Source organism: Chiloscyllium punctatum, chromosome 11 (genome assembly GCF_047496795.1).
Source record: "Chiloscyllium punctatum isolate Juve2018m chromosome 11, sChiPun1.3, whole genome shotgun sequence".
In the NCBI taxonomy this organism is placed as follows: Eukaryota; Metazoa; Chordata; class Chondrichthyes; order Orectolobiformes; family Hemiscylliidae; genus Chiloscyllium; species Chiloscyllium punctatum.
In genome coordinates, this window is record NC_092749.1 from 57,546,479 (window position 1) to 57,570,393 (window position 23,915).

General features: G+C 37.2%; 1 protein-coding gene across 32 annotated transcripts in view; it reads right to left on the reverse strand.

Moving 5' to 3' along the window:
• The window catches only part of nrxn1a (neurexin 1a), a 1,866,202-nt gene that overhangs the window by 129,348 nt on the left and 1,712,939 nt on the right, over positions 1-23,915 (reverse strand). For all 32 annotated transcript variants that reach the window (XM_072580867.1, XM_072580862.1, XM_072580863.1 and 29 more), the window contains one exon: positions 20,658-20,829. In XM_072580867.1, the coding sequence (XP_072436968.1) occupies positions 20,658-20,829 (172 nt within the window). The remainder of the gene's footprint in view (positions 1-20,657; positions 20,830-23,915) is intronic.

The window sequence follows — 23,915 nt, forward strand, 5'->3', positions numbered from 1 at the left end:
TTTTCTTTCCCAACATATTACATTGCCACTGTTGAAGCCTAATTCTATTTTGCCCTTTCTCAAATAAAGGTGTCAGTCACTTGACATGAAACAACATCATCGTTGAAAGGCACTGAAGGAGATGGATAAGAAGCTGAAGCAACAGAAAAACAATTCAAAGTCTAGTGGATATACTTTATCTTGACATATGACACTTTTTTGTATATTTTTGTCTTCTTTGTTCACATTATTTAACTTGCAGGTCACACCTAAGTAACACTAACACTCTCACTGTCCTTTCCAGACTATTTCCATGTTTATTGAATCATCAAACGTGCAATCCTTGATTTATTCAATGAGAAACAATGTTTACTGAGCTTTCTGGAAATAAACACTTGTAATACTTCACCACAATGTCTCCTTGTTTCTGTAGTGGAAATGTATAACTCTAAGTCAAACCACCGTACAATAAATACAGACTGATGGATTACATGTGCATGACAGAATGCTGCACTAATCATGAGGCACAGATAGCATTAGAAGCCACAACAACTGACTCAATAGTTTTACAACTGCTGTCTGAAGTGAAATATATTTTTGAAATCATGCCATTTGATCTAATACTGTGCTTTTTTTTGTACAAACTTTTATACCAAAACTATGCCTGGACTCTCGGAAAAAGTAAGGACTGTGGATGCTGGAGATCGGAGTTGAAGAGTGTGGTGCTGGAAAAGCACAGTGGATAGGCAGCATCCAAGGAGCAGGAGAATCGATATTTTGGGCATAAGCCCTTCATCAGGAATGAGGCTTGTGGGCCAAGGGGGCTGAGAGATAAATGGGAGGGGGTTGGGGCTGGGGGGGAAGGTAGCTGGGAAAGTGATAGATAGGTGAAGGTGGGGCTGAAAGTGATAGGTTGGAGAGGATGATGGAACAGATGGGTGGGAAGGAAGATGGGCAGGTAGGACCGTTCAAGAGGGCAGTGCCAATTTGGGAAGGTTGGGACTGGGATAAGGTGGGGGGAGGGAAATGGGGAAACTGGTGAAATCCACATTGATCCTGTGTGGCTGGAGGGACCCAAGGCCAAAGATGAGGCGTTCTTTCTCCAGGCATCGGGCGGTTAGGATTTGGCGATGGAGGAGGCCAAGGACCTGCATGTCCTTGACCGAGTGGGAGGGGGAGTTAAAGTGTTCAGCCACTGGGTGGTGGGATTGGTTAGTGTGGGTGTCCCAGCGGTGTTCTTTGATACGATCCACAAGTTGCCCTCCTGTCTCCCTGCTTGTTACATCATTCATTCAAAAGACAATACAACTATAATGCTGCCGACTGAGGAATAATTAACTACTGAATGCCACAAGCTTATACTCAGTCAATATCAGTGCTCATTAGCAATATTTTAAAGACCAATATAGAGAATTAATACATCTTTTTGAATAACACCATTAGCTCATGAAAAAGTGTTCCACCACAGCTATTTGCTTCAGCATAACTTCACCAATAAAAGTCGGAAAGTCCTAAATCTGGAATAATGGGATTAAACTGTTTTAACACGGATAGAACATAGAAAATAGAACAGTACAGCACAGAACAGGCCCTTCAGCCCACAATGTTGTGCCGACCACTGATCCTCATGTATGCACCCTCAAATTTCTGTAACCATATTCATGTCCAGCTGTCTCTTAAATGTCCCCAATGACCTTGCTTCCACAACTGCTGCTGGCAACACATTCCATGCTCTCACAACTCTCTGTGTAAAGAACCCGCCTCTGACATCCCCTCTTTACTTTCCGCCAACCAGCTTAAAACTATGACCCCTCGTGTTAGTCATTTCTGCCCTGGGAAATAGTCTCTGGCTATCGACTCTATCTATGCCTCTCATTATCTTGTATACCTCAATTTGGTCCCCTCTCCTCCTCCTTTTCCCCAATGAAAAAAAGTCCGAGCTCAGTTAACCTCTCTTCATAAGATAAGCCCTCCAGTCCAGGCAGCATCCTGGTAAACCTCCTCTGAACCCTCTCCAAAGCATCCACATCTTTCCTATAATAGGGCAACCAGAACTGGATGCAGTATTCCAAGTGCGGTCTAACCAAAGTTTTATAGAGCTGCAACAAGATCTCACGACTCTTAAACTCAATAACCCTGTTAATGAAAGCCAAAACACCATATGCTTTCTTAACAACCCTGTCCACTTGGATGGCCATTTTAAGGGATCTATATACCTGCATACCAAGATCCATCTGTTCCTCCACACTACCAAGAATCCTATCCTTAATCCTGTACTCAGCTTTCAAATTCGACCTTCCAAAATGCATAACCTAGCATTTATCCAGGTTGAACTCCATCTGCCACCTCTCAGCCCATCTCTGCATCCCGTCAATGTCCCGCTGCAGCCTACAACAGCCCTCTATACTGTCAACGACACCTCCAACCTTTGTGTTGTCTGTAAACTTGCTGATCCATCCTTCAATCCCCTCATCCAAGTCATTAATAAAAATTACAAACGGTAGAGGCCCAAGGACAGAGCCCTGTGGAACACCACTCACCACAGACTTCCAGGCAGAATATTTTCCTTCTACTACCACTCGCTGCCTTCTGTTGACCATCCAATTCTGTATCCAGACAGCCAAGTTCCCCTGTATCCCATTCCTCCTGACCTTCTGAATGAGCCTACCATGGGAGACCTTATGAAATGTCTTGCTGAAGTCCATATACACCACATCCACGGCTCGACCCTCATCAAAGTTTCTAGTCACATCCTCAAAGAACCTGATAAGTCTTGTGAGGCATGACCTGCCCCTCACAAAGCTGTGTTGACTGCATTTAATCAAGCCATGCTCTTCCAGATGGTCATAAATCATATCCCTCAGAATCCCTTTTAACACCTTGCAGACGACAGCCGTGAGACTTACTGGTCTATAATTTCCAGGGATTTCCCTATTTCCTTTCTTGAAGAGAGGAATTACATTTGCCTCTCTCCAGTCCTCAGGTACGACTCCAGTGGAGAGCGAGGATGCAAAGATCTTCGCAAGTGGCGAAGCAATTGCATTTCTTGTTTCCCAAAGCAGCCGAGGACAAATCTGGTCCGGGCCTGGCAACTTGTCAATCTTAATGTTTGACAAAATTTTCAGCACATCAGCTTCCTCTATCTCCATCCATTCCAGCATGCACACCGAGCAAATACATTGAAGAAATCTTATTTATGATCATGAGGTGGAGACGTTCAATTCAGTTGAGAATTCAGGTGATTTTTATGAAGGGATTATGGCCTGAATTTTTGTTTCAGAGTCAGGAGGACAGAGTTGAAACAATTCACAGCTCCCCAAACCCAAACCAGGAAAAGTGTCGCTGAAGTTTGAATTTTCATTCCAGGCTGTGGTAGAGAAAATGGGACATAATATCCCATACTTCATCTGTGCCACCTCGTGTTCCTCATCTATCCCCCAAAAGGCATCATACTGTCAATAACAATCTATGCCACTTTATTTACACCGATAGCCCTATACTAACCCTCACCCCAGAGGATCCATGCAGATAAATAAAGTACTTAGATGTCTAATGCTGAATTCATGACTTTGATAGGCACATTGATAAAAAACTATTCACTAGATTTACTTTTCCATTATCTCTTACAGAAGAGTAACTGTATTCATTGGCCCACTTTATATGAACTGTGAGCTGACAGGCCCCAAATTGTGATAAGGAATGGTTGTGAAGTCAGTTATGTAGCCCTCATTTTGCAATGATAACACTCAGACTCATCTTAACACACCGAGTGAAATACCAAGTGCTGACCATTTTTTAATTCGGTCAGACATTTTTTTCCAATATTTAAAGGACATAGATCTCAGCCTGACAGTTTCTTTTGACAGATCCCTTTAACAACACCTTTGACAACCTCAAGGTGTCTGACAGTTCTAATTAGTTTATCTACCTTTCATGAACATTTATGTTGTATATTCAACAATTCCAAGATTGACTTTACCCTTCACAAAGGTCACCTGACCTCTCGCTGAAGTGAACCAAAGCCAAAGCCAAAAGGGTGCTTTACCTCTCTCAAAGAATAGCCTAAATTTCCAAACCAATCCAGTCAGGCTTTTATCTACCAGAACTAAAGTTCACAAGTTGTATTTTGGACTTACAATTTGCAAAATTCAGAAATGATTGAGGCGATTGCACTCTAGCAGGTGCAGTTGCCTCCATGAACTTTGATTGTCCAAATTAAAACTCACCATGAGCTATGGACATGCAACTTAGAAGTCATCTCATTCCCTCACCCCTATGATAATGGTAAGGGATTAGGATTTCTGGATTTGTGTCTTTGGCATCAATTTTCATTAAGATAAAGAGTCTCTCCATCAGCTGAAAAATTCAGGGCAAAGGCTTATTTATGGTTTATGGCATCCTCTAAATGTTTTAATTACTTTCCATGAGCATGATTTAGTTATAGGTGTGTCAAAATCATGCATGATTTCCCTTTGTTGAACTACTTCATTGCTATATCATACTGACTTCACTTGCTCGACATGGAATACAAATGCAAGGAGATGAAAAGCACAAAGAAATGATTTGATATGTGAGAGAGTTAATGAACATTTTACCTCAAATTAACATGTCTTCTTTGATGTTGTAGATTGACATCTTGAGACAGTGCACCACAGAGTAATAGCAACATGCAAATTTGAATCGCTAATTCTTCCAATTAACTTTCAGCCTTGACCAAAACTCATTTATATTTGAGTATATTTGTTCTGCTTCATAGACATTTGAAAGGCAAGGTAAAGAGAGAAGGAGAGGCTGTATTCATATGAAACCTTAGTTTTTAACAGGGCATTACAAAATGCCTTGCATTCAAATAAAAATTTCAGAATGTAATCACTTCTAGTTTCAGTGTAGTTGAAATTGGTACCGTATTGCACAAAGACAGTATTATAAACGGTAGTAAGATAAATAATTATATAAGGTATTTGTTGGTGCTGGTTGAAAAATAAATAATAGCCAGGACACCTCTCCTCTCTGTCAAATGACACCAATAGATATTGTGTACACAACTAAGACTACTGATGCTTATTTGAATGTCTCAACTACTCTCCTCATTTTTAGGTAGGTTCAATATTTAGATAATTTATTTGAAGTTAGGTCATTGCACTTGCAAAGTTTTTTTGTTCTGCTCAATATGAAGATTGTCAATAAAGCATTTAATGAGAAGATTTCCCTATAAAGGATTTTCTTCTGTCCTCCCTCTTTGGAACATCTCTTCATCTGGCCAACCTCTACAAGGATAAGAGTGGATCATCTGATACTTATATATTTGCAAATCTGTTCCTACTAATACTGTTCTAATGAAATCCACAGGAGGATATGCTTCTCAAACATGGCAAGGAACCTTCAGTCTGTTGTTCTCTTCCCTAGGTCAACATGACTCAATCATTTTAAGAATTAACCATAACCGGACCTTGGAACATCTTCCTGTTGCTGCACTAGATTGATAATTCAAAAATATTCACAATTACTCTGGAAGACATTGGTGAATTGTAGCACTTTGTTTTACTCAAGAGGGTTGAGGTTATCCAAAGTTATTTCTTAAGGACAAGCAAAAAGAAGAATGTTCAGCCTGTGTTTAATACAGGCTGTGTGTATTGCTCATTAGTGAGTTTGGAGAAGATTTGTAGCTCAGGTTGAGGTTCAGTAAGTTTGCTTGCTGAGCTGGAAGGCTCATTTTCAGACGTTTTGTCACCATACTAGGTAACATCATCAGTGAGCTTCCAGTGAAGAACTGGTGTTATGGCCTGCTTTCTGTTTACATGTTTAAGTTTCCTTGGGTTAGTGATATCATTTCCTGTGATATCATTTCTTGTGTTGATGTCATTTTCTGTTCTTTTTTCCTCAGAGGGTGGTAGATGGGATCCAAATCGATGTGTTTGTTGATAGAGTTCCAGTTAGAATGTCACGCTTCTAGAATTCTTTTGCATGTCTCTGTTTGGCTTGTCCTGAGATGAAGGTGTTGACCAAGTCAAAGTGGTGTCCTTCCTTATTTATATGTAAGGGTATTAATGATAGTGAGTAATGTCTTTTTGTAGCTAGTTGATATTCATGTATCCTTTCATGTATTCATGTAGGCTAGCTTTCTGCCTATTTGTCCAATGTAGTCTTTGTTACAGTTCTTGCAAGGTACTTTCTAAATGTTGTTAGTTTTGCTTGTTGACTGTATAGGGTCTTTTAAGTTCATTAGCTGCTGTTTTAGTGTGTTGGTGGGTTTGTGGACTACCATGATGACAAGAGGTCAGAGTAGTTTGGCAGTCATGTCCAAGATGTCTTTGATGTCGGGAAGTCTCTGGGTGTGTTTTATCTGCTTGTTTGGGTTTGTTGCTGAGAAATCAACAAACTGTGTTCATTGGGTACCCGTTCTTTTTGAATACGCTGTATAGGTAGTTTTCTTCTGCTCTTTGTAGTTCCTCGGTGCTGCAGTGTGTGGTGGTTTGCTGAAATAATGCTTTAATACAGCTTCATTTGTAGATGTTGGGATGAATGCTCCTGTAGTTCAGTATTTGGTCCATATGTGTTATTTTCCTGTAGATGCTTGTTTGAAGTTCCCCATTGACTGATCACTGTATTGTGACATCTAGAAATGGCAGTTTGTTGTGGTTTTCCTCCTCTTTAGTGAAATTTATGCCTGTACTGATATTATTGATGGTCTTGAGGATTTCCTCTAATTTGTTTCATGTAGTGATGACAAAGGTGGCATCCACATAGCGAACCCAAAGTTTGGGTTGGATGGTTGGCAGAGCTGTTTGCTAGAGTCTCCGCATTACTGCCTCTGCTTAGAACCCTGATATCGGAGATCCCATGGATGTTCCGTTAGTTTGTCTGTTGGTTTTGTTATGGAAAGTGAAGTGGCTGGTAAGGCATAGGTCCATTAGCTTGACAACGTCTTTGCTGATGAAGTTGGTGGTGTCTGGTGTATGTGTCTTTGGTTCTTTTAATAGTTTAGTCAGTGTTTCTTTGGCCAGGATGATGTTAATGGATGTGAACAGGGCTGTTACATCAAAGGTTACCATTATTTCATCCTCTTCTATCTTAGTGTCTTTGTTGGTCTTCAGAAATTCTTGGGTGGAATGAATAGAGTGGCGTGATTCTTCTACTAAGTGTTTTAGTCTTTGGTGCAGTTCCTTGGCTAATCTGTAAATTGGTGTTCCAGGTAGCGAGACTATGGGTCTGAGAGGAGCTCCTGGTTTGTGAATTTTGGGTAATCCATAGAAGCATGGTGTGTTGGATCCACCTGGTTTCATTTTTTGGAAGTCTGTCTTGTTTAACTGTCCAGATTTCTGAGTAAGGCTGGGATTTGGTTCTCTAGTTGTGGGGTTGAGTCTATTTCCACCTGTTGGTAAGTGTCAGTATCTGTCGGCATTGCCCATTTTGAAGAATGCGCTTTGCCCAATATTAAGCTGGTGACGTGAATAAGTTGAATTGCAAAGATGGTAACTGAGGTATAGTCTGTTGAAACATATTTAGTTGAAGTAAAATTTTGATAATATGTATTTTGAAATTCCTTTCCTAGAGTTTTCCCTTATACTGACTTAGAAAACTTAGCCTCATGATATTAATGAACACAAATTGCTAATAGATCACAACCTTTAAACTACATTTGTTTCAATTTAGAGAATGCAGACTTCCTACAGTTCAAAATTGTTAAACGTCTTTTGTTACATTTTTAAAGATCATTTCAATTTTGTAAACTGGCAAATGTAAAATACTTAAGCTAATACAGCAATTAACAGAAATTGTTTCACTGTGAATGCATTAGATTGGTGTTGTGGTCAAGAGGCTTGCTGAAAAAAAATTCCTTTTAATGTTTTGATCATGACATTTTCACAAACTGCAAAGATGTTGAATAAATGTATCTGAGTAATAGGGCTTTAGAGGTGTCATGGTAACTTATTGAAAAAACATGGATGAATCATGATAAAGATGCCAAAAGTTGGAGGAAAGTTAGCAAGAACCACAAACAACAATGAAAATGGAAATGTTTGTTGGATTGCCTCTACTGGTACCATATATTATCCAGAATTATTGAATCTGGATTCTGGTTATTTCTGTCCTCACCATAATATACTGGGGTTGGCATTATTACCATTTATTGAAGAGAGGAAATCAAATGTATTTTAATCTAATGAAGCAAGATGATGGTGAGGTATAAGGCACTGATGGGCTGACCACTTTTACCCACTGTAAATGCTTTCCATATAAATGTTGTTCAAATGCAAATATTAATCTGTGATGCCAGCACATTCAAAGCAGAAATAAAAAGCCTGTTTTTTTTTTCTCTTTGACACACAAAAGGGGTGGACTAATTTTAATACAAAGTTAAGTTAAAGTAAATGGCTTGAATTGAAGATCTAATTTGTATCATCTCATAATTTTAACATGAGGCACAATTTTAATGTTTAGCAATATTGAATTTCTCACTTGTTCAACATCTCTCTAGGTATTGTTTCTAGACTTTGGAAAGATGAGTTTTTTAACTTCATTCGTGGCATATGAGCCACAGACAGGAAGTGCACAGTGCACAAAATCAAATTGGCAGGTCACTTATTTTCACAAAAGTTAAATCTACAAAAATGATGGCAAATTTGAGGGGGAAAAGAAAATTGTAGGATCCAAGAGTTTTGTGATAAAAATAGAACTTTTTAAAGTAATCTAGAATGAGCTGCCTCATGTTTGTGGATGAGTTGTGATTTGCTGAGAGAAGTCTCCTTTCAGTTCCTTGCTTGTGACATTTTGCAGATCTCCACGGAGTCTGAATGAAAGTGCATGGTTATGGATTACTCTGAAGTCAGAATGTCATAACATTTAAAGCCATCCTGTAGGAATCTAATCTGCAGGTGATGACAATATCTTGCTTTATTTCTGTCCTGCCATTCTGATTTTTCAATGTATAACCTTGCACCTTACAATGCATTATTTTCAAAAGTATTCATATCTATGATGATTATAAACACAATTTTTGAAATTGCTGCAGAAGCTATGAGATGGCTGAGTGACATTAGCTAACTTTTCACAGAATCGAAAGGGTGGCTTTTGAACCAGGAGTATCTCCCAAAGCCATGGCTGATGACTCTTGTGCTCATCTTATGCAGAGTTGTACAACACGTGTACAATGAAAGTCATGCTGTTACATGAACTGTGATAGAATAGACCTGTTAGTGGGCTGAAACAATGAGCATGCTATTACAGGCCTCCCAAATAGGATTGGTTTCAGTTCAACACCCTGGCATTGTCCTGCTACAAAAACATTTATCCAGCAGTGGGCTACAATGCTAGGTGGTTACACGATCCTGGCAGATGACCAGTTAATTTGCATACTCAAAGACCCTATTAAAAACCATTTCATGGAGATTGTTGTATTATTCTGATGGATGCCACTGAAATGCTGGTCGTTTGCTACTTGACTGCGATGAAAATGATGGGATCTTAGAAGAATGCGATATGTAAGCATACCATATACGTGAATGGTTTTAGTCTCTCTACTGGCCATGCACTCAGTAATGGATATGCTGATAATGGCCAGTACCATCTTATAAATGGGGGCGAGAACATGCAGGTGCTCATTTCCCCCCTTCAATTGGCAGTTACTATCTCTGTAACTGTAAAAGAGACAGGAAACATGTCAGTAGGTGTAATTTAATCTCTTGCATGATGTGGCAGGCATGGTTCAATATTTGACAATGTGTGCAACTAGTGAGATGTGAACCTTGTAGTAGTGCAAAATGTGTGAATATAAATGAAACATAGGAATGTTAGGTATGAGGCCTGACTGACAGAGCTCGTTGGTAGGTCAGTTACATGCATGTGGTGATTTAAGCAGTATCTGAGGATACTGATGCAGTTATAGCATTTGAGGATGCATTCACTGACCTTCACTGTATGTGTGAAATCATCAAACTTGCTGAGGTATTGTATCCAGTTCTTAGGGCTGGATCCCTGACAGTGATCTAGACAGCTCCCTATTTTCACTGCCTTTACACTGTGTCTACAGAACCTCCTTTTTGTGCAGAATCTCTTCTTTCCCCTTCTTCTGTCAAAACATTCAGTCCAGTATCTGAAAACTCTGAAACATTAAACACTTTTATGTTGCGCCTTCTGCCACTCTTTCCGGGTCAGATTCTGTTCAATCAAACTCTCATCTGCTTCTGCCACAACACACCTCCCATAGTTTAAGCAGTGCAGGTAAGCTTTAAGTGGCACTTGCCACTCACAATATTAGATCCATTTCTATATATCCAGCCAATAAACATTGCAGCTAGAACTGGTTTGATCTTCAATAATCAGAATGAGCAGACAACATAAAATTGGCATGCTGCTTCCATTGCAATCACAAATGGGTTAGCAACACATTGAAATCTGCACAGCCATGTTTGGGGAATATCCAATTAAGATCCACAACACAGAGAGACACATCGACAACAACTGCATAAAACTGCTTGTTTTTTTTTGTTCCTATGATTATTGTAGAAAGAGCTTAATATTTAGATATAAAGTTTTTTGTTGCTACCTTCAGTTTGTGATTGTGTTATAAATAGGGTCTAATTTATCAACTTTTGATGTCCATAAATTCAATTTTAAAAATCCAAATTGATACAGTTAACATGGAGTTGTCTATTTTTAACAAATGATAACAATTTTTATACAAATAAAGCATTTCTGTTTAAAACTTGAAAGTTGCAGTTTGAACAGAGACTTCCTCAATATCTGTCACTTACATCAAAATATCTTGGGGTAGGAACCTGTCATTATGTTTTCTAAGAGTTATGCATGGTTTGAAGTCAACCAACTGGAACAATGGAAGGGAGGTCATTGTTTAGATGAGAGCTTGCAAAGTCAAAGCCATAGGCACCAGAGTTGATGGAAAATGGCATTCCAAAGATAAAATCTGTTGCGTGTCAGAGTTAAGCTAACAGAAGGAGCCTGTGGCAAAGCAAGTACTTTGGTTGTTTTCACTGCATTTGAGAGTGGCATTTCAATTTGTGTATTTATGCCTCTAAGATATTTTATTATCCAAGAGTAATCTATTTCAAATTGTACAATTTAAACTGTATGCATTTTATTGATGCTATCGGCCAGCTATGTAAACAGATCTTGTAGATAATGACTTAATAACAGTAAAGTACAGGTGCCTACTATTTTCTTTCATTTTATTGCAGTGATTTTTAATATTATTGTTTCTTTATGTGTTGAAAGTAAAAATGACACCATTTACAGAAAACAGGTAAATGCAAAGTTATGCTAGATTTGTCTGATTTATATATTTGTTTGCTCAAGTGATATTTTCTCTGAACAATATCCTATTTTTCTAAGCCACATAACAACCATAAGTTTCTAATTTGAGTGAAACGGTAATTCTAATAACAAATTGAACTCAAAATTGTACTAGTTTGGACAAATATTTCTTCCAACAAGTTATATTACAAGCCATGCATGTACTTTTGATTGTAAATTCTGCCTTGAACCAATGCAACCATACAGTCTTGCCATATATAAAAGCTGCATGTAGACCAAACCGGATTAATTGTTGACTACATGCATTCAAATAAATAAAATGTCTTCTTATGTTTTGGAACATAATTTCATTAAAAATAACTTTTAAAACATTTCTTAATATTTTTAAGAGTGACCATTTCTTTAGTACAGCTGAGAATGTGTTTGTTTAAAAATTATATATTTTTAGTCAAAAACAGAAATTGCTGGAGAAAATCAAGGAACTCTGATTAGGAGTCACTAGTCCTGGAATGCGTTCTTCTGCTTTCTTCCCACAAATGCTGCCAGACTTGATGAGTTTCTTCAACAATTTCTGTTTTTGTTTCCGATCTGCAGTGCTTTTTTATATTTTTGCATTTTTAATCATTTGTGTTTAATAACCAGTTGTGAATAATCCAATTTTAAATAAACATTACCTTTTTAAAAATATATATTATTTCATATAGTTTAACTTGTATGAAATGTACAGTAGTCAGCTTCAAAGTAAACAAAAACTTTTGAAACATACCCAGTAGTGTCCTTGAGTCTAAAAAGTGAGATTTTTAACTACCTCCTCTAAGATTCTGGACACAACTTCTGAAAACTTTTCATGATTAATTCAATCTGCAACATGGCCTATTTTGTGGCCATTTTTGAGCAAATTGCATGAAAAAAAAAGTGCAAAAAGTATTTATAAGAACAATATCATCCAAATAATATCTGGATTTAAATACATCTTAATTATCTTTGACAACAAATTAAATGAGTAGTATTTATGGAAAATAAAATTACATATTTTTTTATATAATAAAGTCAATAGGCTATTATAAACAAAATCTTGAAGACATTTTATTTATTTGAATGCATGTAGTCAACAATTAATCCGATTTGGTCTACATGCAGCTTTTATATATGGCAAGACTGTATGGTTGAAATTACTGTTGGTAATAATAGTTGATAAGTGCTTAACATATTTAGCCAGCATACCTTCCTCCCTTTTAAAATATATTAATTGTATTTGGTGATGACTACTCCCCCCACACAGATCTTAATTTTCCAATAAGAATTTTCTGACTCGTGTTCATGGACTATCACACCAATAGTGGCGTTAGCAAAAGAAAAGTCAAAGCTAGTGGTGGTAAACTGAACTCAAAACTGTAAATGTCAGCGAAGAGAAAGAAAAACTATACATTATAAATAATAAGCCATGTCTATATGTGTGTAACAATGCAACAAATTCTTAAGGTTGGGATAGCTTCCAATAGTAGCAAATCTTTCACTAGAGTAAGGAAGGCAAAGAGGAGACAAACATTTTTCAAATTAAAAAATAATTTAATAGGATGAAAAGGGAAAGACTATTCATTTGATTAAGGAATCAGTCATCAAGGTAGTCAATTTCAAATTGTTGAATAAAAAAAAGGCAAGTCAAAATAAATCTTTTACTGAAAGGATTTTTGGAGCACAAAATATTTTTTCCATATATAGTAGTTGGCTATGATGCCTTTGAAGAGGAAAGTGCACCAATATTTAATGATGAACAATAACAGGTAGAAAACAGAGCAATGGCATTCGACTTAGATTGCCATATAGCAAAGAACTGTTCAGATATGATAAACAGATTCTTCTGTGTTCTAAACATCTAATTTCTTTAGCATATTCAGATCTTTATAATTTATTTGAGGAGAATTGTCATTCTTTAAAGTCAACAATGACTGTTACCAATAATAGGAAAGAAACTAACTTAAATTGATTTGCACTGTTTTGAGAGTTAAAAGACAGTACAAACAAGTGGTAATTCAATAATATTGTGAATAGTAATTTCTAACTTTAAAAGCTTCTAATTCAGACTGTGAAACAGAAGAAATTGCACTGAGGTAGAACTTTTAATTCTCAGCATTGTTGCTTCAAATCAGTCAGAACCATTCAATAAAAACAGAAAGATTTAGATGAAACAACTATTAAAACACTTTTGTATGTGTTCTGCACATGAAAGTTAATGCAATATAAGAAAGGTTTTTCTTTGATTTATTCAAAAGCAAGAGAATTTCAAAAAGAAAAGCTCACCAATTTACTTTACGCATGGCCCATAACCTTTGGCAAATGAAAAGTGAAAGAATTCAAAGAGCTAACATTTAGATTGGCTTATCATTATAATAAGAATTACATTTTATTCCAACTGACACCTGTGCCCTACAAGTAATTTTACCAGCAAACCATTAGCATCACGGGGCAACAGGCATCATTTCTCAGAAAATGAAAATGACATCCAGGTAACAATACAAAATTATCCATCTGCCAGTGATAGAAAACTATTCTGTACAATATTTAATAATCTGAAAACATGCTGCTAGCTCTAAGAATTGAAAAAGTTAAATTTCAACAGTTACAGGCAGATGGTCTATTCATTGGACTTACTGAAGTACAAAATGGCATGCAATGTCTTCACAAAACATATTGATTTGCCCTAAATGTTACAATGGCCTGTGCATGATTGCTTTTACAGCGGCCCCAAAAAAAAGGGTAATTACAAACCATGCACAAATTGACCACTGGTTTCTAACAATCTATGTTATTTTTGTATTGATGAAAAACACTTTTTATTTGCTTTTCATGTGCCCTGAATCTTGCTTCTGGCTGTTGTCATGTATCTTTATTATATCACATGACCATTATTTCTGTGGACACATCTTTCAGAAAGGAGGTCTACACATTCTAGTCCTGACAAAACATATCAATCGGTCAAAGCAAACCAATCAAAATCAATATTGTTTTGTGACAGTAATTTGTTTGAGAGAAAACATCAAGCTTGGTAGTAGCTTGTATGGACACCTCAGAATGGTTCAGTATGTTATAACAATCAATAAAGCATTTTCGGTTTTAGGAGGTACAACATTTTGGCGGTGTACTCCATACCTAAACTGCAAAATTTGAAAATATGCTCAATATTTCCATGCGCCTAAATTTATTGTTCATGAAACTGGACAATATTTTGATGGGCTGTAATATTCTGACAGACCAAAATCTCAATTTTAATGAAAGGCTTGTAAATTTCATTAAATCATCTGCAATGATGGTCTGGGACTAAGACTTTGTTCCTGCAACTTAGGGCACCAAGCTAGTGACAAACAAGAATCAAGATTTGAAAACGATAGCATGAGGATCATGTGAAGTTGGTCCTCTTGTATTATCAGTACATGACTGAAGTGCTGCTGAAACCAGCCTTTTATCATTGGGCAGTGAGGAAGACTTTTTGTTTGGTAAAGATGTCACCCACTAGAATAAGTGGACAAGGTCAATTGAATAGATGGCAGTTTTGTGATGCCCCACCTTCTCAACCTTGCTTGAGGTGTGCTGATCCTCCAGTTAAACTTACCACTAATCATCCCTCTCTCTCTGTCTGCCTCTCTCTCTCTCTCTCTCTCTCTCTCCAGTGAGTGAGCAAGTTTATCTGCTTCCAGTGGTGCAATTATGAAGAATTGGCCAAGAGCATATTATTGGATTACAGTTTCAATGATAAGGCACAAGAAGTCTCCTATTCCTTTAGGATTCATGTTCACATAAGTAAATGCATTTTAACTTACACTTTCACTGGCAGTTTTGAGGGACCAATCATTTTTGGTTTCTGAGAGAACTAAATGTAGCATTTGAGGTGATTGGGTAACAATTATTTGTGGGAAAGGGCTGAATTAGACTCTGTCAATTGAAATTCAGGTATCTGTTTCTGATGGCCACCCACTTCAACTTCATGGGCATTGGATAGGCATATGGACAAGAATGGAATAGTTTAGATTAGATTACATTACATTACAGTGTGGAAACAGGCCCTTCGGCCCAACAAGTCCACACCAACCCACTGAAGCGCAACCCACCTATACATTTACCCCTTACCTAACACTACATGCAATTTAGCATGGCCAATTCCCCTGACCTGCACATCTTTGAACTGTGGGAGGAAACCGGAGCACCCGGACGAAACCCACGCAGACACGGGGAGAATATGCAAACTCCACACAGTCAGTCGCCTGAGGCGGGAATTGAACCCGGGTCTCTGGTGCTGTGAGGCAGCAGTGCTAACCATTGTACCACCGTGCCGCCCACAAATTAGATTAGATGGGCTTCAGATTGATGTCACAGGATGGTGCAACATCAAGGGTCAAAGGGCATGTTCTGCACTGTAATGCTCTGTGTTCTATGAGAGAACGCGCCCTAACCTGTGCTCACAGATTCATACACTGTGCATATTTTTATCTGATACATAAGCATGCTGTAATCTAATCTTTAAGCTTCTTACAGTCTGCAGAGAACTACATGTATGAATTCACAAATAATAACAATATATGTTATTCACATATCCCGAACAATAAACCAAAGAGGTGCTGCACTATACACAAAAGATGCTGGGAATCAGGCAGCATCCACGGAGAGAGAGTAAGCTAACATTGCAAGTCTAAATAATTCTTCATCAGAGCTGGCAGCTCTTCATCGGCAGAGTCATCTAGATTCAAAACTTTATTTTGTTCTCTCTCTCTCTCTCTCCACAGATGCTGCCTGACCCACTGTGATTTCCAGATTTTTTCAGTACAGCTTCCAATATCTGCAATAATTTGTTTCTGCACTGTACAGCTATTCTTAGCTTGACTTCTTACATACGCCTATTAGCCATGGAGTTAAAAATGTAAACTAGGTCCGTGACAACATTTTGAAATATAATCTTTTTGACACTAAGAACTGAACTGGAACAGTGAATGCATTTTTATTACACAAATAAGATTCTGCTGTAATCAGTATAATTAGTTATGGTTTTTAAATGTAAAGTTGCAATTGGTCACAGAAATACAAATTTAAACTAGTTCATAGGACATAACTAAAAATGCAATGTCTGTGGTGTTGAACTTGTCACTATTGTTTTATTTAGAATTTTCTCAGTTTTATTAAAGTTTATCTACTATTAAATTCTGTTAATCATTTGAATCACACTCTGCTTATATTAAAGAAAAAATTGTCCTTGTGTGGTCTTTTTATTAGTCAGAAAATAAATTTAAACTAAGAATTATTTTTTAAATAGTAGGAAACTGAGTTTGTCCATAACTGACTTATGATTTCACCACTTGTCTACCAAGTGTCATCAGTAGAATATAAATTGTTATAGCTAGTCCATTACATTGCTGATATTTCCTTCCCATGCCATAAAAAAATATCATGCGCCATTCTGGAGCTAAGAAATAACTGCATTCATCACGACAACTTACATCTGAAATTAGCATTAGTAACCTAAAAGCAATTAATTGATACCATGGCATTCATTTTTCAAACTTGATAACATGTTTTTTTATCCTTGAGGCCAGCAAAATTGTGTTTAGGAAATGGTGTTTATGTTTTCTTTGCATACGCCTCAAAACAATGTTCTCAAAATGCAGCGCCTCCATTCATGCACCTCTTGTCAATAAATTCACAGATACAACTGACAAATTCAATAAATAGACTAGACAGATGTGTTTGGTTTCTTCCTTGATGGAACATGGAACCAAGCAATATAAGTGAAAGCTCAAGTCATGTCAACAACCAGAAAAGCAGATGGTACTTCTCTTCTTTGAGTGTCTTTAATTTTATATAAAGGCTTGCCTTAACCATCATCAAAATATGCCTTTGCTGAACAACCTACAAACTTCTATTAATCGATAGTATTAATTATTCTTTAAAAGTGATGGATTTCCAGTGGTTTTCTCATATTTTCAATTTCTTTCATTTTGCAAAATTCATGAAGCAAATTTAAAGTAGCTTTTCTGCAAAACACAGTAGCTATAACTTTTCTGTGATTTTTGTTTCCTGACTGAGCTAAATTGAACTATCTACTGCGCGTGCTAAAGCAATTAATTCAATATGATACTTTGGGCAAAAAAATGCAGATTGATTTCTGTGCGTTCCGCTGCTTCCTTTTCCTAAATTAATGCCCATGCCAAACAAAAGAAACATGCCAGGGAACGATACTTCCACATTTCAGTAATTTGATTCACTGAGTTTATAGTGACACTTTAAAATTTATCTCTCAGTTTACATTACTATACAAAAAATTTTGTGACTTGGAATTTTTTTTGTGGTGCTTGCATGAAATGAGCTGCCAGGGAAATGGTGGAGGTGGGTATAATTACAACATTCAAAAGGCATCTGAATGGGTATATGAATAGGAAGCATTTACAAGGATATGGGCCAAATGCTGGCAAATGGGACTAGGTCAGATTGGAATGTCTGGTCAGTATGGACAAGTTGGACTGAACGGTCTGTGTCCGTGTCTTATGATTCGATGTTTGTTTCAGTATTAGACTAAAGTTGGCCATTGGCTTTTTGAACTGCCTTTTTTTATAAGTATGATTGGTCAAGTTTACATAGCAAGATGTACAATTTTAGTGCCAAGTCCATTCAAATGATAAGGAGAAGATTCAACATATTACTTTGTGCTGGCTCTTCAGAACAGCTGTTTCTTGAAATATTTCACATTCAAATATACAAACAGTAACATTTTGAAAATTAGTATTTTAATGCTTTATTCCTTGTTCCAGGGCACCAGCTATTCTCAGTCCTATTTTGGTGCACTTTAAGGATAAAGGTGGTCTCAAGGATGCTGGAAAACCTTTCAAAAGTACAGCATTGGCATGCCTCAATATCACTTCATCTAACATCCACATACATGCACCTCCTACCAGATTCCACTGTGCAATGATCAGGAACAAGATCCTCAAAGGGCACCTCAGCTGAGATTAGCCAGTTCACCTACTAGAATTTGTGCCTTACTAGTGTTAATAACTCAAATCAACAGTGCTCTGTGCATTTTTGAACTAATCTATTTAAAGAGTTTAAGTAGACTGAGTTTGAAAGTGCTTGATTTCAGGTATTCTCTGAAAGCAAAATCAATTTGTATTAATGCAGTGCATAAGATTATCATTATCATGAATGAGCTTAAATGTCTTGGTCCTTAATATGAGTTCATTATCAAAGTTCCAATATGTTTTAATCAAATTCAGATTAACAAATTTATTTCTGATCATAATTTTAGAGTTAAATATGTGCAACTGTTAATCTTAATACAAATGTGAGAAACAAATGCTGTCTGACTCGTGTTTGAACAACCACATGACTTCTTTTCCTCACTGTTGCACCAATCAATACTTATCAGTCTGCCATGCTGAAGCAGAACTTCAATCCTGCATCACTGCACATTTTCCAGTCCCTTGATCAAAGACGATAACTCACTCACAATATGCACGGCAATTGTTTGGAAAGTTGAGAAAGCATATTTTTACACAACAAAAAAAATCAATATTTTGAATCTGACCACAAAAACATTAGGAATGAACTACATATTTCAATCATCCACTTTTTTTTTAGGTGAGATTCCGCCCATGTTTTTCTAGCTCTCAATTTGTGTCCTTCAGCATCTAACTGAACCAATAGTTTTCATTGTTCTGAGGAGATATTCAAGAACAGTGAATATGATAGGACAGGGTAAATCACAGCAGATTTATATCAATGCCTTGCCTAATCAGTGGTCTACACTGGTCAGAAAAAATTGATTTCAAATGGAGACTAATAAATTCACAATTCTTTGCAAGCCTTCATACCAGATATTTACAAGTTTCCACGTCAGACAGTAGTTTTAAAACGTTTCAAAATATCATTGTGTCATAACACCGTCCAATGCCTGCTTACATATTAAACATACTCAAGACACCCTGAAATAATGATTTTTTTTATGTGTTGTTACTGATTTTCTTTATATAATCCTGAATGCATTAAGTGGGTTACAGAGGGGCATAGATGAGATGTAGAGCTGGGCTGAGATGTGGCAAATGGAGTCTAATGTGAAAAAGAGTGAGGTAGTTCACTTCAGAAGAAGTAACAGGAATGCAGAGTACTGGCCTAATGCTAACATTTTTGGCAGTGTTGATGAACAGAGAGATCTCAGTGTCCAGGTGCATAAATCCCTGAAAGTTGGCACCCAGGTCGATAGAGCTGTTAAGAAAGTATATGGTGTGTTAGCATTTATTGGTAAGGAGATTGAGTTTTGGAGTCACAAAGTCATGCTTCAGCTCTACAAGACACTGGTAAGGCTGCACCTGGAGTATTGCATACAGTTCTGGTCACCACATCATAGGAAGAATGTGGAAGCTTTGGAAAGGGTTCAGGGGAGATTTACTAGGATGTTGCCTGGTATGGAAGGAAGGTCTTACTCGGAAAGGCTGAGGGAACTGGAGAGAAGAAGGTTGAGAGGTTCCTGTGCTGTAGGTAGATTGGTTGCCCATTATATGCAGAGCCTGATATTTAATTTCAGTGACTGCAGTGGAACTGGATGGGAGCTACTAAGCTTATGAGACAGTTGATCTGATGTCACTTATTCTGCGCAGCAGTCAAAATGAATCTTTACCAAAGGACACTGTTTACTTTGTGGATAAATGCATTGACAGTTCAAACTTCTTGTGATCAAGTAATTCATAAACTAAAGTAGTTAACCAAATGTAATCACAACGCACCATTAATCATTTAATCAAACTGAAACATTTATTGTCTTAAATTTTCACTTTTGATTTTAAATTATCTTCTGTTCTTGGTAGAAGTCTCCCCTTTGAAAGCATAGTCTTTTTTTCAGGTAACATCAAATGTAGTATTAAATTTATTATAGACAGACTATTTGTTTCAGCTAAATGAAATAAAATGTCTAACCTGTTTATGAGGGGTATGACTTTCATACTAATGGACTAATTAAGCATTCAGTAGAACAAGTATTATGAAACCCTGTTCTAAATTCATCTTCCATTTACTCACACAGCTTTTGTCAAAGCCTTTCCACTGTTTAAATGTTGATTTGATATTGAGGCATTGGTATTTTAGATATTTATATATGTCACCCAGTTCATAGATGACTGTTCAAAAAATCCAATACTGAAAATATTATCTTATGTTGTGAACAACACTATACAATGAAACTTCAGTCTTTTTGTGTTGTCCTCTTCATCAACTGAGTTGACTGATACTTTGTTGTTAATGATTTGGATCAGTGGGTATCCATACTGCCCTGAATAGTATATTGTCACCAATTTCAAACAGAATTATAAGTTATATATAAAGGTATGTATAATCTGTGTAAATATGATTTTGTACTGCCCTTGAGCACATACCTGATGGATAACGTTCAATGACTGGCCAGTTGTCCACCTGTAGAGTGGCATTGCCACCGCTCCGTGTAAACCGTACTATGTGGTACTTTCCATCATTTACAATACCACTTGATTCTTCAATGGTGATATCATCTGTTCCAACATTAAAAATAACTCGAATCTTTCCTTGTTCCTGCAAAGAAATAAATAGATATGGTTACCCATGCTGACGATGTTGTATATTATGCATTGTTCAATACCTAGATAAAACACTGCAATTTGTAATATCAGCAGTCATAAAATCTGTTCTCATTACAATTGTACTGGAAAAACCAATTAGAGACTTAAAATATATACTGTAATGATCCAGAACCAGATACTGACAAGGTCTTTTAGTTAGAGAGTGGGTGAATCTTACACTACTGTCACATCCAGCAACAGTGTTCATGATTATTTCACTTTGCTGACCTTCTCAAAGAAAATAAAATGAAAACAGATAAAATCAGTATCTCTGCTCCATCCACTCTTTGTCAGAGAATATGACAGAATGATAATCCTTTTTCTGCCTGACAGTGCAAGTTTTTTTCTCATTTTCCAACTGTAAAGGTCCACACTGAAGGCAGTTGTGTTTCTACCGGTCCCATTTAGCCTCTATCTCCTCATGACCATTCTACATATATATGATAAGTTACAGAGTTAAATTGGCTGGTTCGAGTCACAGAATCAGATTTGTACAGCATAGAAACAGACCCTTCAGTGCCATGCCAACCAGATATCCAAACATTAATTGAGTCCTATTTGTCAGCATTTGGCCCATATACCTTCAAAGCCTTCTTATCCATGTATTCATCCAGATGCCTTTTAAATGTTGTAATTGTACCAACCTCCACCACTTCCTCTGGCAGCTCATTCCATACATGCGCTACCCCCTGCATGGAAAGGTTGCCCCTCAGGTCCCTTTTATATCTTTCCCCTCTCACCTTAAACCAATGCCCTCTAGTTTTGGACTCCCCTACCCTGGGTGAATGACCTTGTCTATTCACCCTACCCAAGCTCCTTGTGTTGATCACACCCCAGTTTAAAGCCTATCCTTGACTGATGTCTACCCATGCAATTTCCAACAGAGGTCAAGGAACTTATTTAGATTATTGTATTTTGGAGCACAGTTGTCCATTTCTATTCAATCAGCAAATTCTTCTGTTCCATCTGGGAGTGGCAAAAACTGATGAAAAAAAGGATGGACTGGCTATAATACAATAAATTATAATTAAGAACTTATTTCATCATCAGTTTCAAAAATATTGTTGCTGAGATTAAAAAGGCTAAAGAACCATGCAATACCAAAACGTGTACTAGGAGACACAGGACATTTCATGAACATATTTAAATCAGACTCCCACAGCGGAACTGAGGCCTGGATTAAATTAACATCTTTTAAAGCTGGTTTTTAAAGGAATTGGGAAACAGTGAATTGAAAGTAGAAGTTACTTCTCCAAGCGAACTATTATTGGACCAGAAGAAACAGAGCTCCCCTTGACCCTCAAAGAAGACTTTGCCCTCCCAAGGAGCCATTTGCAAATCTCTCTCTCCTCGTGCTGTAACCAGTAACCAGCCTCCAATCAGTCTCAATCTTTGGTTTCCTCCTGTTGATTCCTGTCAGCTAAGCAAGCTATCAACTTACCTGATCGCCAAGCAGGAAACAAAAGGAAAAAGAACAGAATGACAGTGCCCTACTAAATTCAGGAAGACCTGAGCATGTCTAGCCTTATCATCTTTTCTCCCTCTCCAAGCCAACACACTCTACACCATCTCCTAAATATCAGGGCCACAATGCCCATGCTTATTGTTGCAGGTTTGGGTTGTACGATGCATTCCACACAGAATTTAGGCTGCTAGTGATATTATTTTTCTACTCTGGTACACTATTCCATGATTGCAGAACCCTAACCACAATTCCTTTAGTAATAGGTTCCTGGTCGTGGCCAAGTCACCCGCGGAAGATATTAAACAACAGCATATTGCACAAATTAGAATTACTTCATAAAAGGTACGAGGTGAATAGGTTAATTTAAAGCCTGAGAGCGGCATACCACCCACAAGTTTGGCATTAGGCAAAATTTAGAACCGCACAAAATCCAACAGAAGGGAGAAAAAAAAGCTCAACTATAATAGGGGAATTGCTTGATCATGAGATGGCCTTAAAATTTCAATTAAAGAATGGTTATTTTCTAGTGGTCAAAATTACCCTAGCCTCAGACAGATTGAAACAAAATTTGAAGCTTTAGACATTATCTTACTCAATATCACCATTCAGCTACATATCGGATCATCTAAAATTTCTCTTTCTGCTGTTTTCGTGATGATTTCAAATAAATTAAAAGATATATATGCTAACATGGTGGGAAGTTATTTTAATTGAGCACACTAAGCATCTGACCACCAAAATCCCAAATCAAAAGTTCAAGCCGTGAGTTAGCAGTGTCGGCAGGGCTGGTGAAAAACATTGGTGCTTTGTAAAGTTGGGACTGAGGCAAATGTTTGAGTAGAGCTACACAGACTGCATTTTTCATCATGGTTGAGAGGAGAACCCAAAACAAACATTTTAGAAAATCGATAACTGATTAAAAAATAATCATGATTTGGAGATGCCGGTGTTGGACTGGGGTGTACAAAGTTAAAAATCACACAACTCTAGGTTATAGTCCAACAGGTTTACTTAGAAGCTAGAGCTTCCAAAAGCAAGTGCTTCCAAATAAACCTGTTGGACTATAACCTGATCTTCAAAGATTACAAATACGTATACCTCCAGCTATTGATCATCAATAGCACTTTTACCGAGGTAGCTTTCTCATATTAGGAACAATCTACATAGCTTGAAACTGAATCTGCCTAGTACAACAATTGATAGATATTTCTTGAATCTGTAGGGATATGGGATAATACAAAGTATATTCTCAAATTAAATTGCTGCAGAATTAGTGACTGTGCTGAGCAAATTGATTTCCAGAGGAATTTGGTTTTAAGAGGAGAATTCCAGCATTGCTTAACAATTCACGTGACCAAGGATTGATCGATGCAATTCCCTTGCCTATTCAATATATATTTAGCGCAAAAAAAAAATTTAAAGGATCAAGGAAATTCAGGTCCCCTCCCTCACAACACAGTGATATCTTTGTCAGCTGAAAGAAGTGGTATTCCCTGTGGTAAAGTGTCCTCCTTTGCGCAAAACATATTTGGGTTAATTATTCAAGGGCTTGCCAGTCAGAATGCACCATTATT